Source organism: Hyperoodon ampullatus (assembly GCF_949752795.1).
Source record: "Hyperoodon ampullatus genome assembly, chromosome: 14".
NCBI lineage: Eukaryota > Metazoa > Chordata > Mammalia > Artiodactyla > Ziphiidae > Hyperoodon > Hyperoodon ampullatus.
Window position 1 is genome coordinate 58,220,185 of NC_136927.1, and position 24,067 is coordinate 58,244,251.

General features: G+C 50.6%; 1 protein-coding gene and 1 long non-coding RNA gene across 2 annotated transcripts; one reads left to right on the forward strand and one right to left on the reverse strand.

Annotated features, from left to right (window-relative positions):
- Positions 1-226: 226 nt before the first annotated feature.
- ADRA1D (adrenoceptor alpha 1D) lies at positions 227-19,081 on the forward strand (the record flags this gene model as incomplete). Its single annotated transcript, XM_079719952.1, has 2 exons — positions 227-1,346; positions 18,492-19,081. The coding sequence occupies 2 exons, from the start codon at positions 227-229 to the stop codon at positions 19,079-19,081; spliced, it is 1,710 nt and encodes a 569-aa protein (XP_079576078.1).
- Positions 12,325-24,067, reverse strand: LOC307063698. Its single transcript, XR_013811257.1, has 3 exons — positions 23,940-24,067; positions 23,546-23,627; positions 12,325-12,437 (listed from the first exon to the last, which is right to left on the reverse strand). It is a non-coding gene; the product is annotated as an uncharacterized lncRNA (long non-coding RNA).

Below are 24,067 nucleotides of genomic sequence, written 5' to 3' on the forward strand. Positions count from 1 at the left end.
TGCCCGCTCGCCTGGGCACGCTGCGAGAGAGGCGCGCGTCGCCAGCCCCGGCTCTTCGGTCCCACTCCGCGGCCGCCCGCTCCGCTTGCGGGCAGTAGTGCTCCACGTCACAGGAACTGAGGCAGGACCCCGACAGGACCAGCGCGCGGGTCTGGAGCCGGAGCCCCCAGCCCTACCAGTCGCTCGTCCTGCGCCTAGGCCCGGCCCCCGACGGCCGCGCGTTGAGATGACTTTCCGCTATCTCCTGAACGTCAGTTTCGAGGGACCCTGCTCCGACAGCAGCGCCGGGAGCTCCAGCGCGGGCGGTGGCGGGGGTGGCGCGGGCGGCGCGGCCGCCTCGGAGGGCCGGGCGGTGGACGGCGTGCGGGTGACCGCAGGCGGTAGCAGCGGCGGCGGCGTGGTGGGCGCGGGAAGCGGCGAGGACAACCAGAGCTCCGCTGGGGAGCCGGGGGGCACCGGCGCCGGCGGCGAGGTGAACGGCACGGCGGCCGTCGGGGGGCTGGTGGTGAGTGCGCAGGGCGTGGGCGTGGGCGTCTTCCTGGCCGCCTTCATCCTCACGGCCGTGGCGGGCAACCTGATGGTCATCCTCTCCGTGGCCTGCAACCGCCACCTGCAGACGGTCACAAACTATTTCATTGTGAACCTGGCCGTGGCCGACCTGCTGCTGAGCGCCACGGTGCTCCCCTTCTCGGCCACCATGGAGGTTCTGGGCTTCTGGGCCTTCGGCCGGGCCTTCTGCGACGTGTGGGCCGCCGTGGATGTGCTGTGCTGCACGGCCTCCATCCTCAGCCTCTGCACAATCTCAGTGGACCGGTACGTGGGCGTGCGCCACTCTCTCAAGTACCCAGCCATCATGACCGAGCGCAAGGCGGCCGCCATCCTGGCGCTGCTCTGGGCCGTAGCCCTCGTGGTGTCTGTGGGGCCGCTGCTGGGCTGGAAGGAGCCGGTGCCCCCTGACGAGCGCTTCTGCGGCATCACGGAGGAGGCGGGATATGCTGTTTTCTCCTCCCTGTGCTCTTTCTACCTGCCTATGGCCGTCATTGTGGTCATGTACTGCCGCGTGTATGTGGTAGCGCGAAGCACCACGCGCAGCCTGGAGGCGGGAGTCAAGCGCGAGCGGGGCAAGGCCTCAGAGGTGGTGCTGCGCATCCACTGTCGCGGCGCAAGCACTGGCTCGGACGAAGCCTACGGTGGGATGCGCAGCGCCAAGGGCCACACCTTCCGCAGCTCACTGTCGGTGCGTCTGCTCAAGTTCTCCCGTGAGAAGAAGGCAGCCAAGACGCTGGCCATCGTCGTGGGTGTCTTCGTGCTCTGCTGGTTCCCCTTTTTCTTCGTCCTGCCACTGGGTGAGTGACCCCTCTCCCACCAGCCCCTTCTCTTCCTCCCTGAGCCTGTGACCATCCCTTCCTGGCACCCAGACTTGGATGGCCCTTCCCAGTGGAGGGTGACTCTCCATCTGAACATGGAACGTTTACTGCCTGGTCTCTTAGACGTGTGCGCGTGCTGCTTTGTGGGACACAAATAGGCTCTTCATGCTTGCAGGATTTGTTTTATGAGCTTCTAACTTTTCTGGCCTTCCCCCTTCTTCACTGCCATTACAAGCCCTGGGCTTGTTTTACACTCCCAACTCCTCTAAATACAAAACGTCAGTGGAAATCTGTGCAGGCATCTGCTCCCGTAGTATGTGGCGAGCAGTGTATGTTCTTGTCTACATATCTCCCTCCCTCCACCACCAGGGCCTACGTTCATTCATGGGCAGCAATCCCTGGCCAGTCTACGTGAATATCAGCAGACACCGGAAGCCACCTGCTTTCTCTCAGTTTGGAAGCTGGGCCCCCCTGGGAGGCCCTCCCCAGCTGGTATTTGTGAATGCCGTGGGCTCTCATTTCTGAAATCTCCTCTTGGCGGGGGCGGGGAGGGTGTCTGTGTGGGGGTGAGAAAGAAAGGGAAAGGGCATCTTATGAAATGGAAAGTTAATATTGTTCATCGTAGTTTCTTAAATTTATGGAGTCCTAGCACTTCTGGAGAACTTTGCTATTTCTTTCACAGGCTTTCCTGTAGTCCTGGGAGGTGGGCAGCTGTTCTCAGGACCTTCCTCCCATGCCTTGAGGCCCCTCCTGGAAGCCTTGGGGCTCGGTCAGCACAGGGAGAAGAAAGGGAACAGCATCTATGGGGTTGCATTTGCCCTGAGTCACTTCACCCACAGGTGCAACCAGCCAGCCTAAGCCAGGACCTTCCATGTACCTGTAATCACCCACATGGAACAGATGATAACATTTCGCCATATTTGCCTCAGATCACTTCCTCTCTCTCTTTTCAAATAAACTGAACAGCCACAACTAAGTTCCCTCCTCCTGTCCCTTCCTCATTTTCTCCCTCTCTCCGCAGAGATAAGTCTGGTGTTTATCACTCCCACACACATGTTTATACTTACTACAAACACCTGAATCCATAATAATAAATAGCATTGTTTTGTGTGTCCTTTGGGCTTATATCAATTGCACCAGCTGTGCACATCCATCTTCAGTTTGCCCTTTTCACCCAATGTTTTGTCCTTGAGATTTATCCATTCTGGTTATTTTAGCAACAGTATAGTATTCTGTTTGAGAGTATGCCATGGTGTGTTGATGCAGTCTCCTGCTGAGTGTTCGGTTTTTCTAATTTTTCGCTGTTACAGTCAACACTGCAAAAGGCTACTGTTTTTTGAGGTCGAGATCACGTCTCCCTCTTCCAAAAAGTCATCCCTAAGTCTCCATGGCCTCTGCCCTTGTTGGCAGACACTGCTCTTCCTCAACCCCTCATCTCTGCTGCTCCTCACACCTTGTGTGGGAAACCTGGGGCTATCTTGCCTCTCCCTTCCTGCCGGTCTGCACTGTGCCCAGCCTCCCATGGCATCTCACCAAGTCTAGAACAAAGCCCAGGGCCACGATACAGCTGAATTTAGTGGAATCTGGTAATAACGAGCAAGCAGGACAGAGGCCAAGCAGGGAAACAGAATATTCTGATCTGCCATGATGTGGCTTGGAGGGCAGGACAGCAGAGAGAACAGGAGGACAGAGCCTGTGCTACAAGTAGGAGTGGCCTGAGGGTTGTGCAGGAAGAAGGGGGGCCAGGAGCAACCCGCCCCCCAGGAGCTCTGGGGCCAGGCCTGGGAGGAGGGAGGCATCTTTGGAGGAACAGGGAACATTCTGAGCAGCAACTTTTGGGGTTGAATGTGGAATCCAAGGGACTGGCATATTTTGGTAGGAGGTGCCAGTATGTGCTTGGGGGAAGAGGAGGTTGGGAACTTAGATAAGGGGACCAAGGATGGATATGGTTGCAGAAGCAGGAGTGTGGGGTACAGTCTCCCAGAAAGAGGATGGATGGACAAAGAGAAGAGACGGGCTGTGGAAGGAGCCTTGGGGAGTACCCACTTTGAAAGAACCCAGAAGGAGGCAGAAAAGCGGGCAGCCAGGAGAAGGTGGTACCGCCCTCCTTGCAGGCCCTGGTTCCCACACCAGGTGTGAGGAACAGCAAACGTGGGAGGATTGAGAAAAAGCACTGTGTGCCAGCAAGGGCCACAGGCCATGGAAATGAAGGTGCCCAGTAGGGCCACAACCTGGGGTTGTTGAACAGACCCAGGGTGCCCTTCACCCACATCTCCACACACAAAGCCAAGTGGAAGCAGGAGCCCCAGCCACAGCAATGACATGGCCAGTGAGCAGCCCCAATAGCCCGGAGGATATCGAAAGCTTTAGGAAGTGGGCCCAGGGTCCCAGGGGTACACTGGCACAGGGGGCCATGAACAGCCGTCTATCACCTGAAATGTTTTAGTCAAGCCAGAGCTGCAGCAGAGGGAGATACAGACAAGGTATGCTGACCTGTGGGGCCATTGGGGCCCAAGTTGCTGGGCAGGAAAGAATGCGACACAAGCACAGGGCGCCTAAAATCCTGAGGGGCTCAGAGAAGGACTAGGGGTCATCCCCCACACCTCTGTTTCCCTGTCTGTGACTCGAGCTAGGCAGTGACTACATTGGTGAATATATATGTAAAGTCATCCGTCTGTACTCTTAAAAATGTACACACTTTATAAACTTAACTGTCAGTATCTTATGCCTTAATGAGAGAGAGAGAGGGAGAGAAGGCGGGAGGAGGCAGGAGGAGGTTGTGAGCCATCTGAGGAATTGGTGTCCAGGCTGGAAATCACACTTTGGCAGCCAGGTGTGGAGGGCAGATTCAGCGTTTGCGTCTCAGAGTGCTGGCCAAGTGCTGAAGGATCCATCTCCACAGGCTCCCTGAGGTGGCGCAGGGTCCACAGACTCCGGGAGAGAGGCAGGGGGTGCACTGCAGCAAGTTCTCAGGAATGGCATTACTGTTCCCTGGCCCAAAAGCCTGAAGAAGAGGCTGGCATTACATCTCCTATCTGTGCCTTTGTGGCACATGGCACATAGTAGATGCTTGGTCAGTGTGTGTATAGAAGGAAGAAGTGGCAGAACCCATGGCCTTTTCACATCCTTCCATGCCGAGGATCTGGTTGACAAAGCACAGCCCTCTATCTTTACTATTATTATTATTATTATTCCTGTGGTAAGAGCACAACATGAGATCTACCCTTTTAACAAATTTTTAAGCATGCGGTATTGTTAACTCTAGGCACAAGGTTGTACAGCAGATCTGTAGAATTTATTCATCTTGCTTAACTAAAACTTTATGCCTATTGATTAGCAACTCCCCATTTCCCCCTCCCCTCAGCCCCTGGCACCCACCATTCCACTCTTTCTTTGAATTTGACTATTTTAGATACCTCATGGAAGTGGAGTCATGCAGTCCTTCTGTGACTGGCTTATTTCACTTAGTATAACAGCCTCTGTGTAAGCAGAGACCTCCCTTACTCGCAATGCATTGGGGGTCACCCCCCATTTATGTGACCTAAAAAAGTGAGTGATTATTATGAACAAGCAATGAGCTTTTTGCATTTTTAAAAATCATGGATAGCTTCAAACACATAAGTAGACAGAACTGTGTGATGGCCCCAGCTTCAACAAGTATCAACCCAAGGCTGATCTTCGTTCATTTCAACCCCCGCCCACTTACCACCACTGCTTATTATTTTGAAGAAAATCCCAGACACCATATCAGTTCATCTGTAAATTCTTCAATGTATATTTCTAGAAGAACTTCTTAAAAATAACTACAATCCATTATAACACAAAAAATAGTTGTTTAATAGTACCAAATATCTTAGTGTTCAAATGTTGCTGATTTCCGTATAAAATTTTAGTTTATTTGTTTGAATCAGGGTCCAAAAAAAAAGTACATACATTGCATGCACTTCATTTGTCTCCTCAGTTTCTTTGATTAATAAGATTCCCCTACCCCCACCTTTTCCCTTTCAGCTTATTTGGTGAAGAAACCAGATTGTTTGTCCCAAAGGAGTTGCCCACATTTTGGAGTTTGCATCCCTATTAGTGCCATTTAATGTGTCCCCTTGTTCCCTGTACTTCCTGTAAATTGGCTTGATCAGATTCAAGTTCAGTGTTTGGGACAAGATTTCTTTTCTTCTGTGATGTTAAGATTGATCAGGGGTTCAGATGCAGTCAGCCTGATTCATTCATTGTAAAATGTTCCATCAGCTTTTCACCTGCTAGTTTTAGCAGCCATTGACAATGGCCTGGACCCATTATATCACTGGGACTGAAAGTGGTGATATCCAAATTCTGTCATTCCTTCTGCATTTGTAGACTAAAATTCTAAAAAGAATTCATCACTAGCTGTTTGGTCACTTGAAATAGAGTCCATACAGGAAAATCAGGAGAGCTGCTCGATGCTCTCCTTTATCAAAAGAAGAGTCAATTTCCTAGCAATCTTTCCAAAGGGGACCAATAGGTTTTTTAGTACCATGTTAAAAGTGATTTTTAAATCTGTCACACATTATAGACATCACTCTTTTGGGGTTGGCCAATAGGTACCCTTGGCCCTAGAGTTCTTGTTACTTCCTGCCTAGGTCAGAGATCAGAGGTCAAACTGAAGCCAGGGTTAAGGGTCAGTTGACAGCCATGCTTTAAGCTTTAAATCTCACCAAATGCCTCAGCACCTGCTTACCTCCCCCCAGGCTCAGTTCCAGGTTCGCTTCTGCCCTAGATCCTGGCCATGAAGGCCCTGAGCATTGCCATAGGACATGACCACTTCCTGTGTGGCTTGGTCCTCCCAGACAGCCAGAGCCCTTGAGCCCACTCCTCATGGGAAAGTCTCTGAGTTCCTGAGCCCACCTCTGACCCCACCTGAACCCTGCCCCATCCTGCTTCATGAGCTATATGCCCACCAAAAAGATCTCCTTGAATGCTAGAGGATTTGCCTGCCCTCCTTTGTAAATGGCGACCCAGTAGAACATTGGCCTGGACCCCTGAGAGCCAGCATTGGGACCTAGTGGGCAATGCCCCAGCAATTCAGTGCTGGTACTCCTGGACAGAGCAACTACTGTCTGGGAACTTCTCTCCTCTGGCAAAAGTACTGATCTGCTCCAACTCATGAGCCATTTGCCAGTGTGGCCTGAGAACTGACAAGTTCATGTTCAGATCAGGGTCATGTTCAGCCGAGCACAAGGGCCATTTGGCAGGGACTTCAGCCTTGGGCACGCAGAGCTTGGGGTGTGACCACGCCAAGGCCACAGATCAGGGAATGAGTTAAGAAGTGACAAGAGTGGAAAAGAGGGGGAGAGAGGGAAAGTGGGGAGAGAGAGAGGGGAGAAGGGGAGGGAGAAGAGCTGAAGGGGAATGGGTGGGGTCCAGTGTAGGACACTGAACAGGTCTGTGACTCATCTCCCTGCCTTGGGCCCCACCAGGCAGCCTCTGTGGCTCTAGGAACTACCCCTCCCTGCCAATCCGCACAGCTGCAGAATGATGTCCAGGGCCAGACCAGTAGCTCTAGACCAGCCCCACAGAGCTCAAGGATCCTGAGGTAAACACAGGGCACAGAAGGACTTCTGATGTATTCCTTGTCTATCTCAAGCCAGACAACCCACCAGTTACCTCTCACCATGTAAGACTGGCAATGCAAGAATTCAAGAGATTTGGCTTGACACAGCTAGCCCCACAATATCCTCAACTCCGTGTCTTTATAATCCATCTGAGACCTGGACCCTATTCAGGTCACCTCTTCCTGACAGCCTTCCATGATTGTCTCTGATTCAAAATGGCCTTATTTCTTACCATCTCTCTCCCTCCCCTTCTCTGTTTCAGCAGTCCTAACTTCTTGGTTGTCCTTGAACTTGTGCGGTACCCTGCTGCCTCAGGGCCTTTGCACATGCCCTCTCTTCTGTCTGGAATTCTCTTTCTTCAGGTAGATGCATGACTCACTCCCTCAGAGGGTCTTCAGGTCTCAGCTCAAATGTGCCTTATGAGAGAGGCCAACCCTTTAAAATATTGCAAAGAGGTCCGCTGCTTCCCAGCCTCTCTTGGGGAAGGTGCAATTGAGTTCTAGAGTCAGAAGCACTGAGTGAGCAGCTGAAAGAACTAAGAGAGAGAAAGGGAGTCTAGGACTGGGAATTCCATCTCTGCTAGCCCTGTTGGCGGAGAAAGACCTGAATATGGTACATGGTATTTTTAACCCCTCTATTTCTTTCTGGCTAGAGAAAATGGCTGCTTGTGGATAGAAAAGTCACTGGTGAGGGAGGAGGTGGGAAAGGGGAAAAGGCTGGGGTGCAGCCTAATAGTTCATGGTTGGCTGCAAGCTATGAACAAGACTGGCTGTGAATTCTGACATTCTGATAAGAACAAGTTCCCTTCTGGTGATGCCAAAAGAGTGCTGTTAATCACACAGTCCCCCCTTGGCTTCAGCACTGTCACTCCTCAGAGAGGCTTGGCCAGATTGGCCAGTTCCAGCCTTAACCGGCATCTCAGCAGCATCTCCTGGGCCTGGACATTGCTCTTACTTAGGAGAGGGGACTGGCCTGTGATAAGGCTGCAGACCTCTGCCGCCAATCTCAGCCTGCCTTAGTTTCCCCAACAGTGTGCAGGCCAGGCTAGCCCAGCCAACATGCCAAAGAGTGGGGTAACCTGCTGACACAGGAGAGAACCTTGCCTCTTCTGACTAGTGTATGTTCAGCATCCCTGGACACTAGGTTAGACTCCTGACCAAGGCACCCCAAAACAGGGAATAGGGGAAGGCAGGTGGGAACAAGCTTGATGGATACATGCAAGAAAAGGCCGAGGAGCAGAGAGAAGCAGGCAAGAGTTGTGTTTGCAGTCATCTCCTACCTACATCCTGACCACCTCTCCTTATAGGTAGGTCAATGTGTTCATTCCTGAGCTCCAGCCTGCCTGCTGAGTGGAGAGAAATGGACATCAATATGGAAATTCATGCCCTGCCTTTCTCAGCAGTGGGCGGAAGAGTTGAAACAGTGACCAAGAGCTAATCCCTGGATTATAGGTTTAGGACCAATCAAGAGAGCTTGAAGACACATCCATGCAAAGAGTGTCCTGGGTCACGTCCCTGTATGTAGAGCCTGAGACAGGAGTTCTTATGCGAGTGATGGATTGAGGGAAGCTCTCAGGAGGTACCTGGGAGGGAGGGAAGCAGGATAAGTCAGAAAAGAGCTAAACCCAGGATATGGTCTCAAAGTCTGGCCTCAGCCTGATCCCTGGAACAAGAATGATAGCAGAGAATTGTGCCACCTCGAGACAAGGAGTCTGGCCTTTTCCAACGCCGCTCAGTCTATCACTGGCTGTGGGCTGCCACCTTGGTGAGAAGGTGTCATCTCCCAGTTGAAGCAGCTCCCATTGGTCAAGGGCAATTCTCCATTAGCAGCCAACTATAAGCCATTAGCAGCCAGCACTCACAGTAGCTAGGGGCCAGGGGCACCTGGGTGGGGCACTAATAGCATCAACTTCAAACCTTAAAGGTGACTTTTGAGCAAAGACTTGAAGAAGGGGAAGGAGATGGCCAAGTGGCTTTCTGGGGCTCCTCCCAGGAGGCTGGGGTCTGTTTCCTGAGATGCAGCGAGCAGGCAACAGCCCAGCCTTTCTGAGTGTTCTGGATGGGCATGCGTGCACAGGAGCCGAATTCAATGTGGCAGCCCCCACAGGCCACCCTAAAGGCCATAGAGAAGGCCAATGAATGCCACTTGGTGGAGGCAGAATCAAGAAGTGCTCAAGGCACACACACTCCAGAAACCACTCTCACCTCCGCAGACCCCGGGAGTGGAATTAATCACAGAACTGCTCCTGGAGAGGTGGTTCTACTCCCAAGTCTGAAGAACTGGAGAGACCTGCTATGGAGAAAGGAAGAGGGCCATCTTCCAGACCAGGCCAAATGTACGAAAGTCCAGAGGTAGGGATGGGCATGCTGCTTGTGGAGCAGCTGCTGGAAGGTATTAAGTGAGTCTTTGTGGATCCTGACCCCAGGACCCCTTGAAGACCAGGGGAAGTTTTTTTTCTCTTTGCATGATGTCATGGAAAGACCAAGCACTTTAGGGCTAGACTGATGCAGGTTCAAATTCTGATGCTGCCACTTGCCCTCCGGAAATAACTAGAATCTCTGCAAAGTGGGATGCTAATGCCATGAGAATTAAATGAGAAGTGCTACATACAGGGCCCAGCATGGAGCCTGGTAGGTACTGAACACTCAGAAAGCAAGCGTGAGCTCCCATTTCCTTCCTCGTAACTTTAGAGGTTACCTACATCTACCCAAACAGCACTTATTCACTCACTCAACAGATACTTTACGACCCCTGCTCTGGATCAGGCAAGTGTGTTAGAGGCTGGGATGAAAAGTGATTAATCCCATCCCTGTCCTCAAGAAGCCTGGAGTCTAGGAGAGTAGATAGAGCAGTAACAAATTTTGTTAAGATGCAGGCATGCATAAAAGGGCACCTAACCCAGGCTTGGTGGGGGAGGACACCTGACCTGGGCTGGAGGGATGGGTGGGAGGAAGCAGAAAGCACCGTGGGAGCAGTTAGAGCCATGCAGGAAGGCAGAAGGAGCCCAGCCTCTGTGGGAAGACATGCTTGTGGCTTCGTATGGCCAATTTGGGAGGGATTTAAGCTGAAGACAGCTTAGGATTCTAAAAAGACTTGAATGCAACACAAGAAAATTTGGGTTTATTCCTCAGAGCCATTAGAAGCCAACGGTTTTCAGAGGGGAAAGGAGAGAAACCATTTTTTTTTTACAATAAGTCTCCAGCAGCTGTGTGCAGAGTAGAGGAGACAAGGGACCACTGGGGTCTGTCACAGCCATGTAAACAAAATGAGATGCCAGAGTCAGCAAATGCTTCAGGAATGAGATGAAGGGAGGGACCCCACAAGAGAGAAAATTGAATGTACCAGACATGGTGACATATAGGGTAGGAAAGAGGGACTCATTCAGCAAACTCAGCAAGTGTTGAGCACCTACTGTGTTCAGTGTGTTCATGAGGTCTTCTGGGCAATGGGAGTGCAGCACCAAGCAAAACAGACACTAGTCCTGCCCCATGGACTCTTACTGCAGGGAGAAAGGTGATAGACAAAATGAAGAATAACTCAAATAGTACAAGAGAAGGTGATAAGGGCCACAGATAGAGCCAGCTGAGGGAGATGGGGAGTATGGGGTGGGGGACACTGCAATTTTTTTTATTGTAGTTGATTTATAATATCGTGTTGTTTTCAGTTGTATAGCAAAGTGATTCAGGTTTTTTTTCAGATTATTTTCCTTTATAGATTATTATGAGATACGGAATACAGTCCCATGTGTTATACAGTAAATTATTGTTGCTTATCTATTTTATGTATAGTAGTTTGTGTCTGTTAATCTCACACTCCTAATTTGTTCCTCCCTCCCTCCCTCTCCCCTTTGGTAACTATAAGTTTGTTTTCTATGTCTGTGAGTCTGTTTCTGTTTTGTATATAGATTCATTTGTATTATTTTTTAGATTCCACATGTAAGTCATATCATATAATATTTGTCTTTCTCTGACTTACTTCACTTAGTATGACAATCTCTAGGTCCATCCATGTTGCTGCAAGTGACAATATTTCATTCTTTTTATGGCTGAGTAATATTCCATTGTTTATATATACCACATCATCTTAAACCAGTCATCTGTTGGTGGGCCCTTGAGTTGTTTCCAGGCACACTGCAATTTTAGATGGGAGGTCAGGGAGCCATATGGATTTCTGGGGGAAGAAGATTCTGGGGAAAAGCAAATGCAAAGGCCCAAGGTGGGAGTGTGTCTGGCATGTCCAAGAAGCAAAAGGAGGGTAGTGTGGCTGGAACAGAGTCGGGAGGGGTGGGTAGGAGAGGATGTCAGGGGGTCAGGGGACCACATGTTGAGCTGTGAGGGGGAATGGCAGCCCTTAGAGGGTTTTGAGCTTGAGGAGTGACATGATCTATTTCTATTGGGTTGGCCAAAAATTCCTTCGGGTTTTAAGTAAAAATAAAAGACACATCTTTATTTTCACCCAGAACTTTATTGAACAACATATTCACTGTTTTGTTCCACTACCTTCTGAAATTTTTCAGACAACTTCATAATTCCATCTTCCCAAAACTTTTTATCTTTTTGAGCAAAGAACTGTTCCTTTTACAGTCTTCCAGGGAATTGAAATTTTTTCCATTAAGAGAATTTTGTAAAGACTGAAAAAAATGGAAATCTGAAGGTGCAATGTCTGGTGAATACGGTCAATGGATCAGAACTTCCCACCCAAGATGTAATAGTTTTTGCCTGGTCGTCAAAGAAACATGTGGCCTTGCGTTATCCTGACGGAAGATTATGCATTTTCTGTTGACTAATTCCAGATGGTTTTTGTTGAGTGCTGCTTTCAGTTGGTCTAACTGGGAGCAGTACTTGTTGGAATTAATCGTTTGGTTTTCTAGAAGGAGCTCATAATAGAGGACTCCCTTCCAATCCCACCATATACACAACATCATCTTCTTTGGATGAAGACCGGCCTTTGGTGTGGTTGGTGGTGGTTCATTTTGCTTGCCCCACCATCTCTTCCAGTATCCACTTTTCATCGCCCGTCACAATTTGTTTTAAAACGGAAACTTTTCGTTACATGTAAGTAGAGAATCACATGTGGAAATACAGTCAAGAAGGTTTTTTCACTTAACTTCTGTGGAACCCAAACATCAAAGCGATTCACATAACCAAGCTGGTGCAAATGATTTTCAACACTTGATTTGGATATTTTGAGTATGTCAGCTATCTCCCGTATGGTATAATGTTGATGTCCTCAATTAATGTCTCGATTTGATCCCTGTCAGCTTCAACTGGTCTACCCGACCATGGAGCATCGTCCAGCAAGAAATCTCCAGCATGAAACTTCACAAACCACTTTTGACACGTTCGATCAGTCACAGCACCTTTTCCATACACTGCACAAATATTTTTTTGTGTTTCAGTTGCATTTTTACCTTTCTTGAAATAATAAAGCCTAATACGCTGTAAATGATGCTTTTTTTCTTCCATCTTCAATATTAAAATAGCTACATAAAAATACACCAATTTTGATAAGTTTGTTTTTAAATGCACACTGATATGACAGCTGTCACAATACAATCTAACAAAATTGTTTTGAATGAAGTTAAAGACAACTAAGCGCTACTCGAGCCATCTTACGGAAAAAACTGAACAAAACTTTTGCCCAACCCAATATTTTTAAAGGATCGTTCTAGTTGCCAAGTTGAGGGTAGATTTCAGGTTGCAAGGGTACATGCAAGAGACAGTCGGGCGGCTGCTGAATTACTCAAGGGGAGAGGGGATTGTGTCTCAGACAGGGTAGGAGGGTGCAGGGAGGAGGGTAGTGGTTGAGTTTCAACCTCATCCCCTTCTGCTGTGCATTCAATCACTCCATTCTATCCACACTAGCCTTGTCATTGTTCTGCAAACATACGAGAGCCACCTCAGGCCCTTTGCACTTGCTGTTTCCTCTACCTGGAATGCTTTTCCCCAAAATGTCCACATGCCTCATTCAGCTCTTTACTCAAACGTCATATTCTCAGCAGTTTACCCAAAATTTATACCACCACCCCCAGCCACACGCACACACATACATAAATACACACTAGGTATCTTCCTTCCCTGCTTTGTTTTTTATTAGCATGTTTTATCATTTGATACGTTTGCATTTTCCTTGTTTATCATATGTATTGCTGGTCTTGCCCTATGAAATGTAAGCTTTATGAGGGAAGGATAAGTGTGAGATGCCAGTAGACATCCAAGTGGAAATGTCTGGGAGGCAGTGAGTCTTGGATCTATGAGTCTAGAATTTGGGAGAGCAAACTGAGCTGGAGATATAACTGTGGGCATTACCAGCCAAAAGTCAGTAAGCCTGGCTGAAATTGCCAAGAGAATGCAAAGAGAAGAGATTACAAGACTCTTCTTATAAGGGCACACCTACACGTAGCAGTGGGGACATGAGGAAGAAGGAGCAAAGGCAATTGACAAGGAGTAGAAAATCCAAGAGAATGGCACCCCAGAAGCCCCGGGTGAGATGAGAAGTGTCCAGGATGGATGAGAGCTGTATCTGCATGTGGGAGGGCTGGGGTTGAGTGGGGCAGTGGGGCAAAACAGTGGAGTGAAAAGCAGGTGGGGAAGAGGAGATGGCATGTTTGGATAGAAAGCGTGGAGAGAATGAAGTCATAGCCAGAGAACCAGCAAAGAGGGTGCAGCTGTGACAGAGGCAAGCTCACAAGTGACTGATGGGTCGAGAGCTCTACAACACAAGTAGGGACATGAAGCTTGGGTGGGAGGAAAGACTCCTTTCTTACCAAGGAGGAAGACAGGTAAAGAAGGTTTGAGTGAGTGCCCAACTTCTTTGTCTTGTTTTCTCTGTGAAACAGGAAGTGAGATCAACTGCTTTGGAGAAGGGAAAGGGGCAGACTGCAGAGCCTGTGGAGAGGGGTAAAGGCTTAAAGGAGCTGGTGCAGGAATAGGTGGTGGGGGAGTGGGCTGAGGATGGGTGGCAAGATTGCTTGAAGCCCGGACACAGAGCTGAGGTTGGAGACCCTAAGCGTGTTCAGAGTGTGGGTGAATCTCTCCAGAGTTAGGCTCTGGCTGGATAAATACAACCCAAATCCAGGAGGACATGCACATGGAAGGACTGAGGAAAGAATGGCTGGGGTGCAAGTGAGGAGAAGTCTCAGCTAAGCAGAGATGATAGGAGAAATCCAAGGGGCTGGCAGGTCAAAGTTCAGATGAGAAAAAAGAGAGGACAGAAAGCTGCAGTCAGCAGTGGAATATAGATTTAAGTGAAGAAATGAACTGCTCAGCCTTGTTTTAAAAGGACACACCCCCCCCCCAGCTACTATGTGGAGAACAGGGTACTATGGGGGGCACAGGGGCAGGAACAGAGAGCCCACTTGGAAGGGCACTGTCGGTAGATGATGATAGTAGCTGGGACCAGGGTGGTAACAGGGGATGGTGCAAAGTGGGGGATTCAGGACTAACAGGAGTTGGTGATGGATGGGATGCAGAGTGTGACAGAAGGAGAGGGGTCAGAATGTGTGGAGCACCTACGATGTGCCAAGGATGGTGTGGGGAGCTCTCCATTTAAGGATCAGATAGATGGGAAACCGGTAGTTACCCGCAGTGTTCTTGGCATTGAGAAGTGAACAGATGTGCTAGGGGAGGGGGGAATACAACTAACTCTGCTGGGTCGGGAAGGGGTGGTGTGACGAAGGCTCCCAGGAGGAGGTGCCACTGGAGCCAGCACTACCAGGTGGAGGAAGGAGGAAGGGCAGTCCAGGATGATCCTGTGCAAAAGCACAGAGACAAGACTGGGGAGCCCGCTGTGGCCAGAGGGCAGTGAGCAGTCAGTGTGGCAACTTAGCTGATGCACATGAAGACGGAAGAGAAGCGGGAATTGCAAGAGAAAGGAGAACAAGGGGGTGGTGCTGGGCGCCTGGATGGCGGGAGGCTGAGAGGAGGGTCCCATGAGCACCTGTTTCCAGTGACAACTGCCAAGCTGAGTTAGCACAGCTGTGCTTTATGCCTGCAAGAACGACTGTGGACAATGTGGGGAGTAGGAGAGGGAGCCAGCTCAGGACAGAGAAGGGGAGTGCCAGGTACTGAGAGACAGAGGCCTTGCCTCAGAGCCCCCATGTACCCACTGAGGCTTTCCTGTAGCTGGGCTTCCGGGGCTGGCAGAGGCTTGTGCTGGGCAGCTGGAGAGGACTGTGAAGGCAAGAGAGGTGAAACCAAGTGGTCGACCTAAGAGGCCATAACTCAGAGTGGCTGGAGGAGGAGAAAGTTGGGAGTGGCTGAGAAGGGGCTTGTCCACTGATGCCCTTACAGCAAGGCAGTGCTGCAGGGATAATGCCAGTGAGCACCCTCAGGAGTCTCAGGACAGTTACCCACCTCGTCCATGGCAAAGGGGAGGGAAGTGCCCACAATCCCCCCTCCCCCGACCCAGAGATCCTTGAAAGAGGCTGTGGGCAGAAGAGAGAATGTTGGGACAGGTAGGCAGCAAAGAGTGAGGCAGGGTGCAAGGAGGCGTAGGGGGTAGACTGCAGCACTCTGGGCAGAAGTAGGTGTGAGGCTCAGGACTGCCATATGTGAAAGGAACAGAGTAAAAGTCTCTTAGGAGCTCCTGCCTGTGAAAGCTGGAGCCCAAGGCACAGATGTCTGTATTTTCCAGGCAAGATGTCTGTGCACAGAGGGCAGACAGCAATGAAACAAAATTGTGGTGGCTGCTGTCAGTGCCCCACCCATCCCCCTGAACATGGGTCACTTTCCGCCCCAGCAGCTGCCTCCATATCTTTGCCTGCAGCTTTCTCTGACCAGCAAAATCCTCAGTCCACCCACACAGCAAGCAGGAAGTATGGAAAATTAACACCCTGAGGGAGCAACCCAAACACTGGCTTATGGTAATGGGAGTATAGATACCTCACCTCCCTCACCTTACTGATCCTGTTCTCCAGTCCCCCAGAGCTCCTAGTGAGATTGCACCCCAGTTGCCCACAGCAGTGACTAACTTGTTAACTCTCCTTTTATTGGCTTCCTTCCCTTCCCTCTTTTTATCACACTTCACTACTGGTGTTTCATTTACCTTCCAAATTAACAACTTGCATTTGAATCCTTGTCTCAGGTCTGCTTCTGGGAGAGCCCAAAGTAAGACAGAACCCTCAGCAGGACACAGTAGGAAAAACCTGGGGCTGAAAGGCTGAGTTTGCATCCCAGCTCCTTTGTGTGCAAGGAATTCCCAGCTGGCAGCTGGCTTCTGCATAGGTTGGTTGAGCATGAATTAGAATTTTAATGCTTAAAACAAGGCCCAGGCCACACTACTATATGCCATGTTGCCCACCAATCCGAATCAAAACCACACCAATAACAAAGACCTTTGGCTGGCTTTTGGCTTACTGCTTAAAGCATAGTCCCCTGATTTGTCATCCTGGGCTAAATATAAAAGAATTCTAGCCTGAGTCAGAAAGTTATTTTCAGCACTCTGTCTTATTTTGCAGCCGTTAAGGGATGCTGTTCAGAAGCCTGCCTTCCTGGAGGCTAAGGTCAACACTCGTGGCCCCCACATTCCAGGGACAACTGCCCAATTCTTCTCCCAAGGGAAATTATCTCCTTAACACGTTCTGATTGATGCCCCAGCCTCCCCCAAACCCACCAGGTCTCGGCTACTGTTTCTGGCCACTCTCCAGAGCTGGGAATGGGGTCCCTTCCCAGGGCTGAGGTCTCCTCTCTCAAAAGCCACAGAAGTAGGGCAAGGGGGAGTGAACAGACTCCAGTATTTACTAAAAACCTGCGAAGTCTTGTGCCTTGAAATTTATGAATCATCACAAAATCCCTTCCAGAGAAATTGTTGTGTGTATCTCACAGAAAAGAAGAGTGAGACTTAGACGGCCAAATAACTTGCTCAAGGCTGCGTGACCAGGGTTTGAAAATGCTGTGCCACGCAATACTGCCTGACACTCCTCTTCCTCCACAGTGTCTCTTAGCATCAGGAATCCCACTGGGTGGGAGGTGGGTGATATGCAAGGGTCCCCAGGTCAAAGAGGGAGGCATGGTGCCTCTGCTCCCTCAGTAGGGGACACTGTTCTTATTTCTTTGAGGGCAAGGAGAAAAGAAAGCAGGTCCCATGATTTGTCAAGGACCACTACCCCTGGTCTGCTCAGCCTGGCAGACACCTGAAGCTTTTGCCTGGGATGGGACGCTCCTGCCGCCTACCCCCAACCCCTGCTGATGTTGAGGATAGTGAGGGTGACAAAGTGGCCTCTGCTTCCTGGATGATGTCTTTGCATTTTGTTAGGTGCCTTTGGAGACATGACTCCTTGAGGTCTATGGTGGGGAAGACAGGGGAAAGGTATGCAGGGAGGAAGGTCTTCCTGGCACAGCTCAGACCCCAGTGCCCCCATCTCCTCCTGCCTGGCACTCTGCTCCCTTTCAAAGCCATCCCGGAAGCCTTCCTGACCATTTCCCACTTCCACTGGGACAGCCCCACTATCTTGCATTCTGACAGCTCATGGGCATTGTGTTTATTGAGGCTTAATTCTAGGTTCTATCTCTTGCCTGCTCAAAAATATCCATGGCTCCTAACTACCCACAAAATAAAAGCCAAACTTCCCAGCATTTAAGGCCCTTCACCATTTGTCTCAAATGAAGTTTTCTGAGCATACCCTACAGGACATTCCCATGCCCCAAACTTGTTATCCTCTTGCCCACCTGTCCCTTCCACTCCTGATACCCTCTGCCCTTCCTCATCCTGCCTGGCTCCTGTCCATCCTGAGACCCTGGAAGCCCCCCACCCCAATATACTGAGCACCACCATCATCCCCCCTGCATCCCCATGATATGTGATCCACACTGCTACCGGGAGAGCAAGGCTTCAGGTGTTTGATGAGAGCCCAGCACAGTGCCTGGCTCAAGGCAAGCCTTGGTCAACATTTAATTCAGGAGTTCTTACCCTTTTTATGCTAGGGACTACTTGGGCATCTGGCAAAGTGTATGGAGCCTTTCTCAGAGTTACTCTTTCAAATGCAAAAAATAAAATACAAAGGATTGCAGATGAAATCGACTTCATTTAATTGAAATCTGTGATTTAGTCTCCAATGTGTTTCCATGTGAAGGCTTTAAATAACAAGATCTAGTGGTGTGTTCTAGTGACTGACACTTCCAAATAGTGAGGAGCATAGACAATATTCCAAAATATCTGTAGCAACTGCTAATATTAGGGGGTAAACTGCCAATATTGCACCAGTTTTGAGCTACAAAACAGTGATTTCATATCGTTTTGTCTAATTCTACTCAGGTTTGTTGCTTACACTCGCTGGAAATGCTCAATTTCAGGTAAACGTCAGTAAAGCTGAAGATGACTATTTTTTCTCATTCAAGTTCATGGATACCCTCGAATTATATCAGGGACTCATCGAGGAGAGACATCTTGAGAGCCACTGGTTGATGAATGGCCAGGGCCCCTGAAAGGGTTGGGGGAAGGGGGAGTAGTGCAGAGAGGGTGGCCCCTTTGCACCAGGCGCTGCCTGGGACTCCCTCTCCCTGAGCATCTAACCAGCCTGGGTCTCTGCTTCCCACAGGCTCCCTGTTCCCACAGCTGAAGCCCTCAGAGGGCGTCTTCAAGGTTATCTTCTGGCTGGGCTACTTCAACAGTTGCGTGAACCCGCTCATCTACCCTTGCTCCAGCCGGGAGTTCAAGCGGGCCTTCCTCCGCCTCCTGCGCTGCCAATGCCATCGTAGTCGCCAGCACCACCGCCCCCTCTGGAGCATCTACGGTCACCACTGGCAAGCCTCGAATGGCGGCCCACGGCCTGACTACGCTCCTGGCCCAGGCGCCGCACCCTCCGGGGCCCTGCTGGCCCTCACCACGCCCTCAGCCCCCGGCTCCCCAGGCACACCCAAGGCGCAGGCTCCGGTCGTCGGCCGTCAAAAGCCGCCCTGCGCCTTTCGCAAGTGGAGGCTTCTCGGGCCAGTCTGGAGACCCACCACACAGCTGCATGCCAAGGTCTCCAGCCTGTCGCAAAAGAAGTACGCCAGAGAGACTGCGTGCGCCCTGCACTTTGAGGTGGAAGCTGTGTCCTTAGGCGTCCGCAGTGAGGCAGCTGAGGGCACCACCTGCCAGGCCTACGAACTGGCAAACTCTAGCCATCTCCGGGAGACTGATATTTAAGGACCCCTGAGTTAGGCCGAGGAGTGTGCTGGGTGTGGGAGAAGGGTGTGGAGATGGAAGCTGGCTTTGTTCAAGAGGCCAGTGAGAATCAAGGACCCAGAAATTGATCAGGGCGACTGCTCTCCAGAATCCCTGAGGAACTGAGGTGTGGGTGAAGCCCTTGAAGGGTGGAAAGTTATGGGCTCCCCCTCCTGGACACAGATGCCCCCAGCTCCTCCTTTCAAGGGAGAGGCTGAGGGCTCCTTGGGGCCATTTGCTTCCAATCCCTGTTTGAGAAACACTGCCCCATCCATGCCTTGAACCCTGGGTAGATGGCCCCAAGTATGGCCAGGCAGCCCTGTCCCTCCTCTTGGGGAGGAAAGGGCACAGAGGCCCTGCCTAGCTGCCCCCAAGGCCTCCCCTCCGGAAAAAGTCAGTGGGGCCAAAGCTTCTCAATGGACACAATTTATCCTTACTGCAGACTGGAGGAATCCAGTGGCCTGCCATTGCCACCCACAAGCTTTGGTGGCAGATTGGATGACTGTCCTACAAGCCTGTTGTATTAACCTGTAGGCCCACTTTGCCCTACTGAGACTCCGCCCTGCCCCTCACTTTGTCTCCCAAAGGGCCTTACTGTTTACACTGTATATAGCTCCTTGTGCCTGTGCCCATCACTTCTTGCTGGGCTCTGGAACCATCAAATGGGGAGAACTTTGTCATTTTTAGACATATTTATTGGTCAGAGTACTTCTATTTTGTCCAAACTGTGCAAACTGTTCATGTTCAGCTTACAACCCATAAAGAACCACTTTTTGTTTTTCTAAAATCCTTCAAGTACTAAAGGCCCACAAGAGGATAAATTGGGTCTGTGTTCACCTTTCTAGTTTCAACCTGTCTCTGTAACTGATGGCTGCTGTCCTTTGGGACTTTCAGCATAACCAAAAGACTCGGGCATTTTGTTGGCTTTTAAAACTCACATGATTAGTCTTGGGAACAAACAGTAATTATAAGCACAAAGTTTCGCTTTTTCAGTCTCACCTGATATATCTGTGATGTCCTGAGGGCCTCAGTCTGGAAGGTGGCCATCAGTTAAATGGGTGAAACATTACTTTACATGAAAAAATGTACAAGCCCAAGTAGACAGGTATACATGGTGAGAGAACACCTACCTAGGAACCATGCTTATTGGCTTTGAGTAAAATGTCCAACACTTGTCATGTTCCCAAGAGACTACAGGTAGTTCAGTCTTCAGCTAGATAATATCAACCACATACATCCAACCAACATGGGAATGATGACTGTAGCCCAATGGACCCTTGGAAGGAGAGCTGGTTAGATAATACCCTGGGCTGTCTGGAGTGGCGGTGTTCTGAAACTGGAAGAACCAACTGCTGGGGCCAACATGAACCAGTATTTTGAGCCAAAAGCTTCCATCCTGTAGTAGGGAGGTAGTCTGTTTAAAAGGTCACCACAATTTCAGACCCCTCATCCCAATATTACAAGGTAAAAAGACAGCCAATATCTGGGCTTGGGAGCAGAAATTTCACACTGTGGGTCTACAGCAGGTACTGGACTCTCAGGCCTGGTAACCCCCACAAAGCACAGGAGGGGCAGTTAAAAGCAGGTACTGGGAGCATGTTGCACACCCCAAAGAGGGCCCCATCTTGCAGCACACTGACTGCCCTAAAGCTGGGGACACTGGGCACAGCCCCCCCCCAGTCTTCTCACAGAGGTGGGGGCCATCCATCAAAGTTCAGCAAGGAGGCAGACCTTAGTGTCAGAGGATTGAACTCTGGGCTCCCCAGCAGGGGTTTAACAGCAGGGGAGGGTCCCTAAGAGGGTTCCCACATGCCAGGGCAGCTGAGCCCACAGGAGGTCAACAGTGAGGACAAGGGAGAAATGTAGGGAGGGAGCCTTCATCAGAAGGATTTTAGGGGGCCTCCCTGTCCTGGATAACAGTGGGTGTAGAGGCAGGTGGGGTCAGCAGCTTGCGCAGTACTTTCTCTAGGCCTGATGATCAATCAGCAAAAATGTCTGACCTTTAAGCCTCAGCTCATGTCTCCTGCACACGGGACTTTCTGCACACAGCTGCCTCCTCCTGTGCGCTCCACACCAGGGAAGGAGCCTTCAGGAGAGGAGGGTGGAGCTACAGAGCCCCAGAGAGGCTGTGCCACAGCAGAGGCATCCAGCATCCCAGTTCTAATCATCAGTAAAGCACTGAGCTGCTGACCTTGTTCTCAGGGCAGGGCAAAGAGTCCTGGAGTGGCCAAGAGGAATGGAGGGAATAGCAACAGCCCTTCTAGAGGAGGTAGCCTCTTGCAAGTGATTCTGGGACATCTGGGAGAAGGTCCTCAGGTACCCCAGCCCAGCCCATATAACTGATTAAAGAGACCGTCCCTGAGGTGCATATAAAAAATGGGGTCCTAGACTGCAGGAGGCCCCTGTGAAATGTCAAGGTGACTGGGGGAGCGGGGAAGACTCTCAGTACCCATCAAAATGGGACCAGGAGTTCCTTTACACAATCCTCAAGGGACTGAGTGAAGCCTGAAGGATTCTGTGAGTGGGAAGGAGGATGGTCTTGTGAAATATGACAGAAACAGAAGCAAGCCTCCAAGGGCACTGGTATTTGCCCAAATCCCCACACACACACGCAATTCCTTAGAAAGCTGCATTCCCACTTCCCCCACAAGGCCCCAGCTCCAGTCTACCCTCCCTCTCCAGCTGGGCTCTTGCCACCCATCTTGCTTGCTTCCCACACTCTTTCCAGGACCTCTGTCCCAGCATCCCCCAGGGCTGCTTTTGCAAGTCACCTGGGACCTTTCACTTCCCCAATCTCTTCCCCGCCCCCGTCTCTGCCATAGTCCACACTGGTGGCTACTCCCTGCTTCCTGAAATACTCCTCTCCCAGCCTGAACCACACCCCTGGGATCTTCTGGTCCCCTGACCACATACTCTCTCTCTCTCTCTCTCACTCTCTCTCTCTCTCTCTCTCTCACCACCCCCCCCTCTCCCTCCCTCCCCCCTCCCCTTCCTTCTCTCTCTCCCTCCCTCTGTCCCTCTCTCCCCCTTCTCTCTCTTTCTCCCCCCCTCCCCCGCCTCCCCTTCCTGTGCAGTGCCTCTCTATGCCCTTAAGTGTCCCCCAGGGTTTTTTTTTTTCTTATCTCAACTTGCTACCCAATCTCATCCACTCCAAATCATCTAAGTGACCATTTGTACATAAATGGATCCCAAGGGTCTACTCTAGCTCTAAATGTGTGCTCACCCTCCCCTGGATGACCCCAGACACCTCAAATACAAGCCCACCGGCCTCCTGCAAAGCCATGTCCTCTACTCCATGCAGGCATGACAAGGCCACTGATGCTGAGGCTTCAGGCTCCCAGAGGCCCTGAGCCTGCCCTCTCCACTCGCCATTATCTTCCCAAGACCTTCTTCCCAGACCCCCTGTTCAGAATTAAGCCCTGAGTAGCCCTCAGCCTCTCCAGTAGCTCACAGCAAGCTCATCCTGGCTTAGAGTCCACTGATAGAATCCATGTCTTCATCCACTATGAAGAAGTGGACTGTCTGACCCAGGGCTGCTCAAGACTAGGTGTAAGTGTTCATTAAATCCTAGATTGATGGAGTTGCCCCATTACCCTTGCCTGGGACACTGCCTCAGTGCCAACCTGATAGCTGGCTGACATCACCATCTTTGCAAGACCCTCCCCCCAGCTGGTTCCACCAGTCCTCAAGGGGCTAGAGCCTGTATTCTTCCCCAGCCAGAGAGCCAGCTACACCCTGGACTTCTGCAGAAAGAAGTCCTCCTGCTCCAGGTGCCCTGCAGCCCACCCACCCCTCCCACCTGGAGCCCCACTCTCCCCTGCAGGCCCCTCACCACCACTACCACCACTACCACCACTACAAGCTAGTCCCTTAGTCTCTCCTGCTCCAGGCACTGACAGGTTCTGGGGAAAGGTCTGGGACCTTGGTGACCTGTCAGATCCCTGACTCCTCAGTGCCCTCCTGACCCTGTTTCTATTCCCATCCTGTCATACCCCCAGGAGGTTACATGTTCACTGTCCACTTGGAAAAGAATTTCCTTTTTTTTCTTCTTCTTGTGGTTCAGCGAAGTACAAAACCAGATGCTTGTAACGGCTAAATCCGTCCCATAGCCTCTCAGCTCAGAATAGCTCTCTGGAGAGCCCAATGGACCCAGGTGGTGCTGGGGGTGGTACCTTTGGGAAGTGGGGCTGCACTCAGCTCTCCTGCAGGTCTGGACTGGTGTTTCTTCCCTTCCCCCATCCACCCCTTGGTGGAAGCAGGGAAACAAAGGGAGTGCTGAACAAGCCCCTGGCCCACATTCTCAAATTGCTCTTGTCTGGAGAAGAATGAAGCAGGAATTCCAGGGTGAATTTGGAACCAAGAAGAAATCCAGGAACTGGGGCCACAACAGGCTGAGCTTTTAGAGCCAGGAGCAGGAGGGAAGGATGCGTTGGAGGAGTACCTCACCCATGACATTTGTGGACGTTCTTTCCAGGAGTTCGCCATTCATGTGACTCCATCATGCTGTTTGCATCCACCTTTTTCTGTCCTGCCAGAAACCATAGGAGTCTCAGCTCTCATTCCTGAGACCAGCCACAAAGATCATGGTTCACTAGCCAGCCTATGGATTGACTAATTTGAGGTGAGGTCTGAACAGCTGAGCAGGCAGATGGGAATGAGATGGAGTACATGATACAAAACACAGCTGTCTGGGTACCCGTGTCTGTGGGTAAAGTAACTCTCCTAGACGGGGGAGGGGTGGAGCACATAATGAAGGACATCTCTAGCACACTGGATCAGTTAAAAATGCAGCTGCAAGTAATAAGGAAGCTGCTTAAACATTGCTCATCATTTTTCTCACCTGACAATTTATGAAGTAGGTAGTTTCTGGCAGTGTAAGTCACACACACAAGCTCTTTCTGTCTTTGCTTCATATTTCAGTCTTCAGTGTGTTGGTTTTTATCCTCCTTGTTGCTTCACCATGACCAA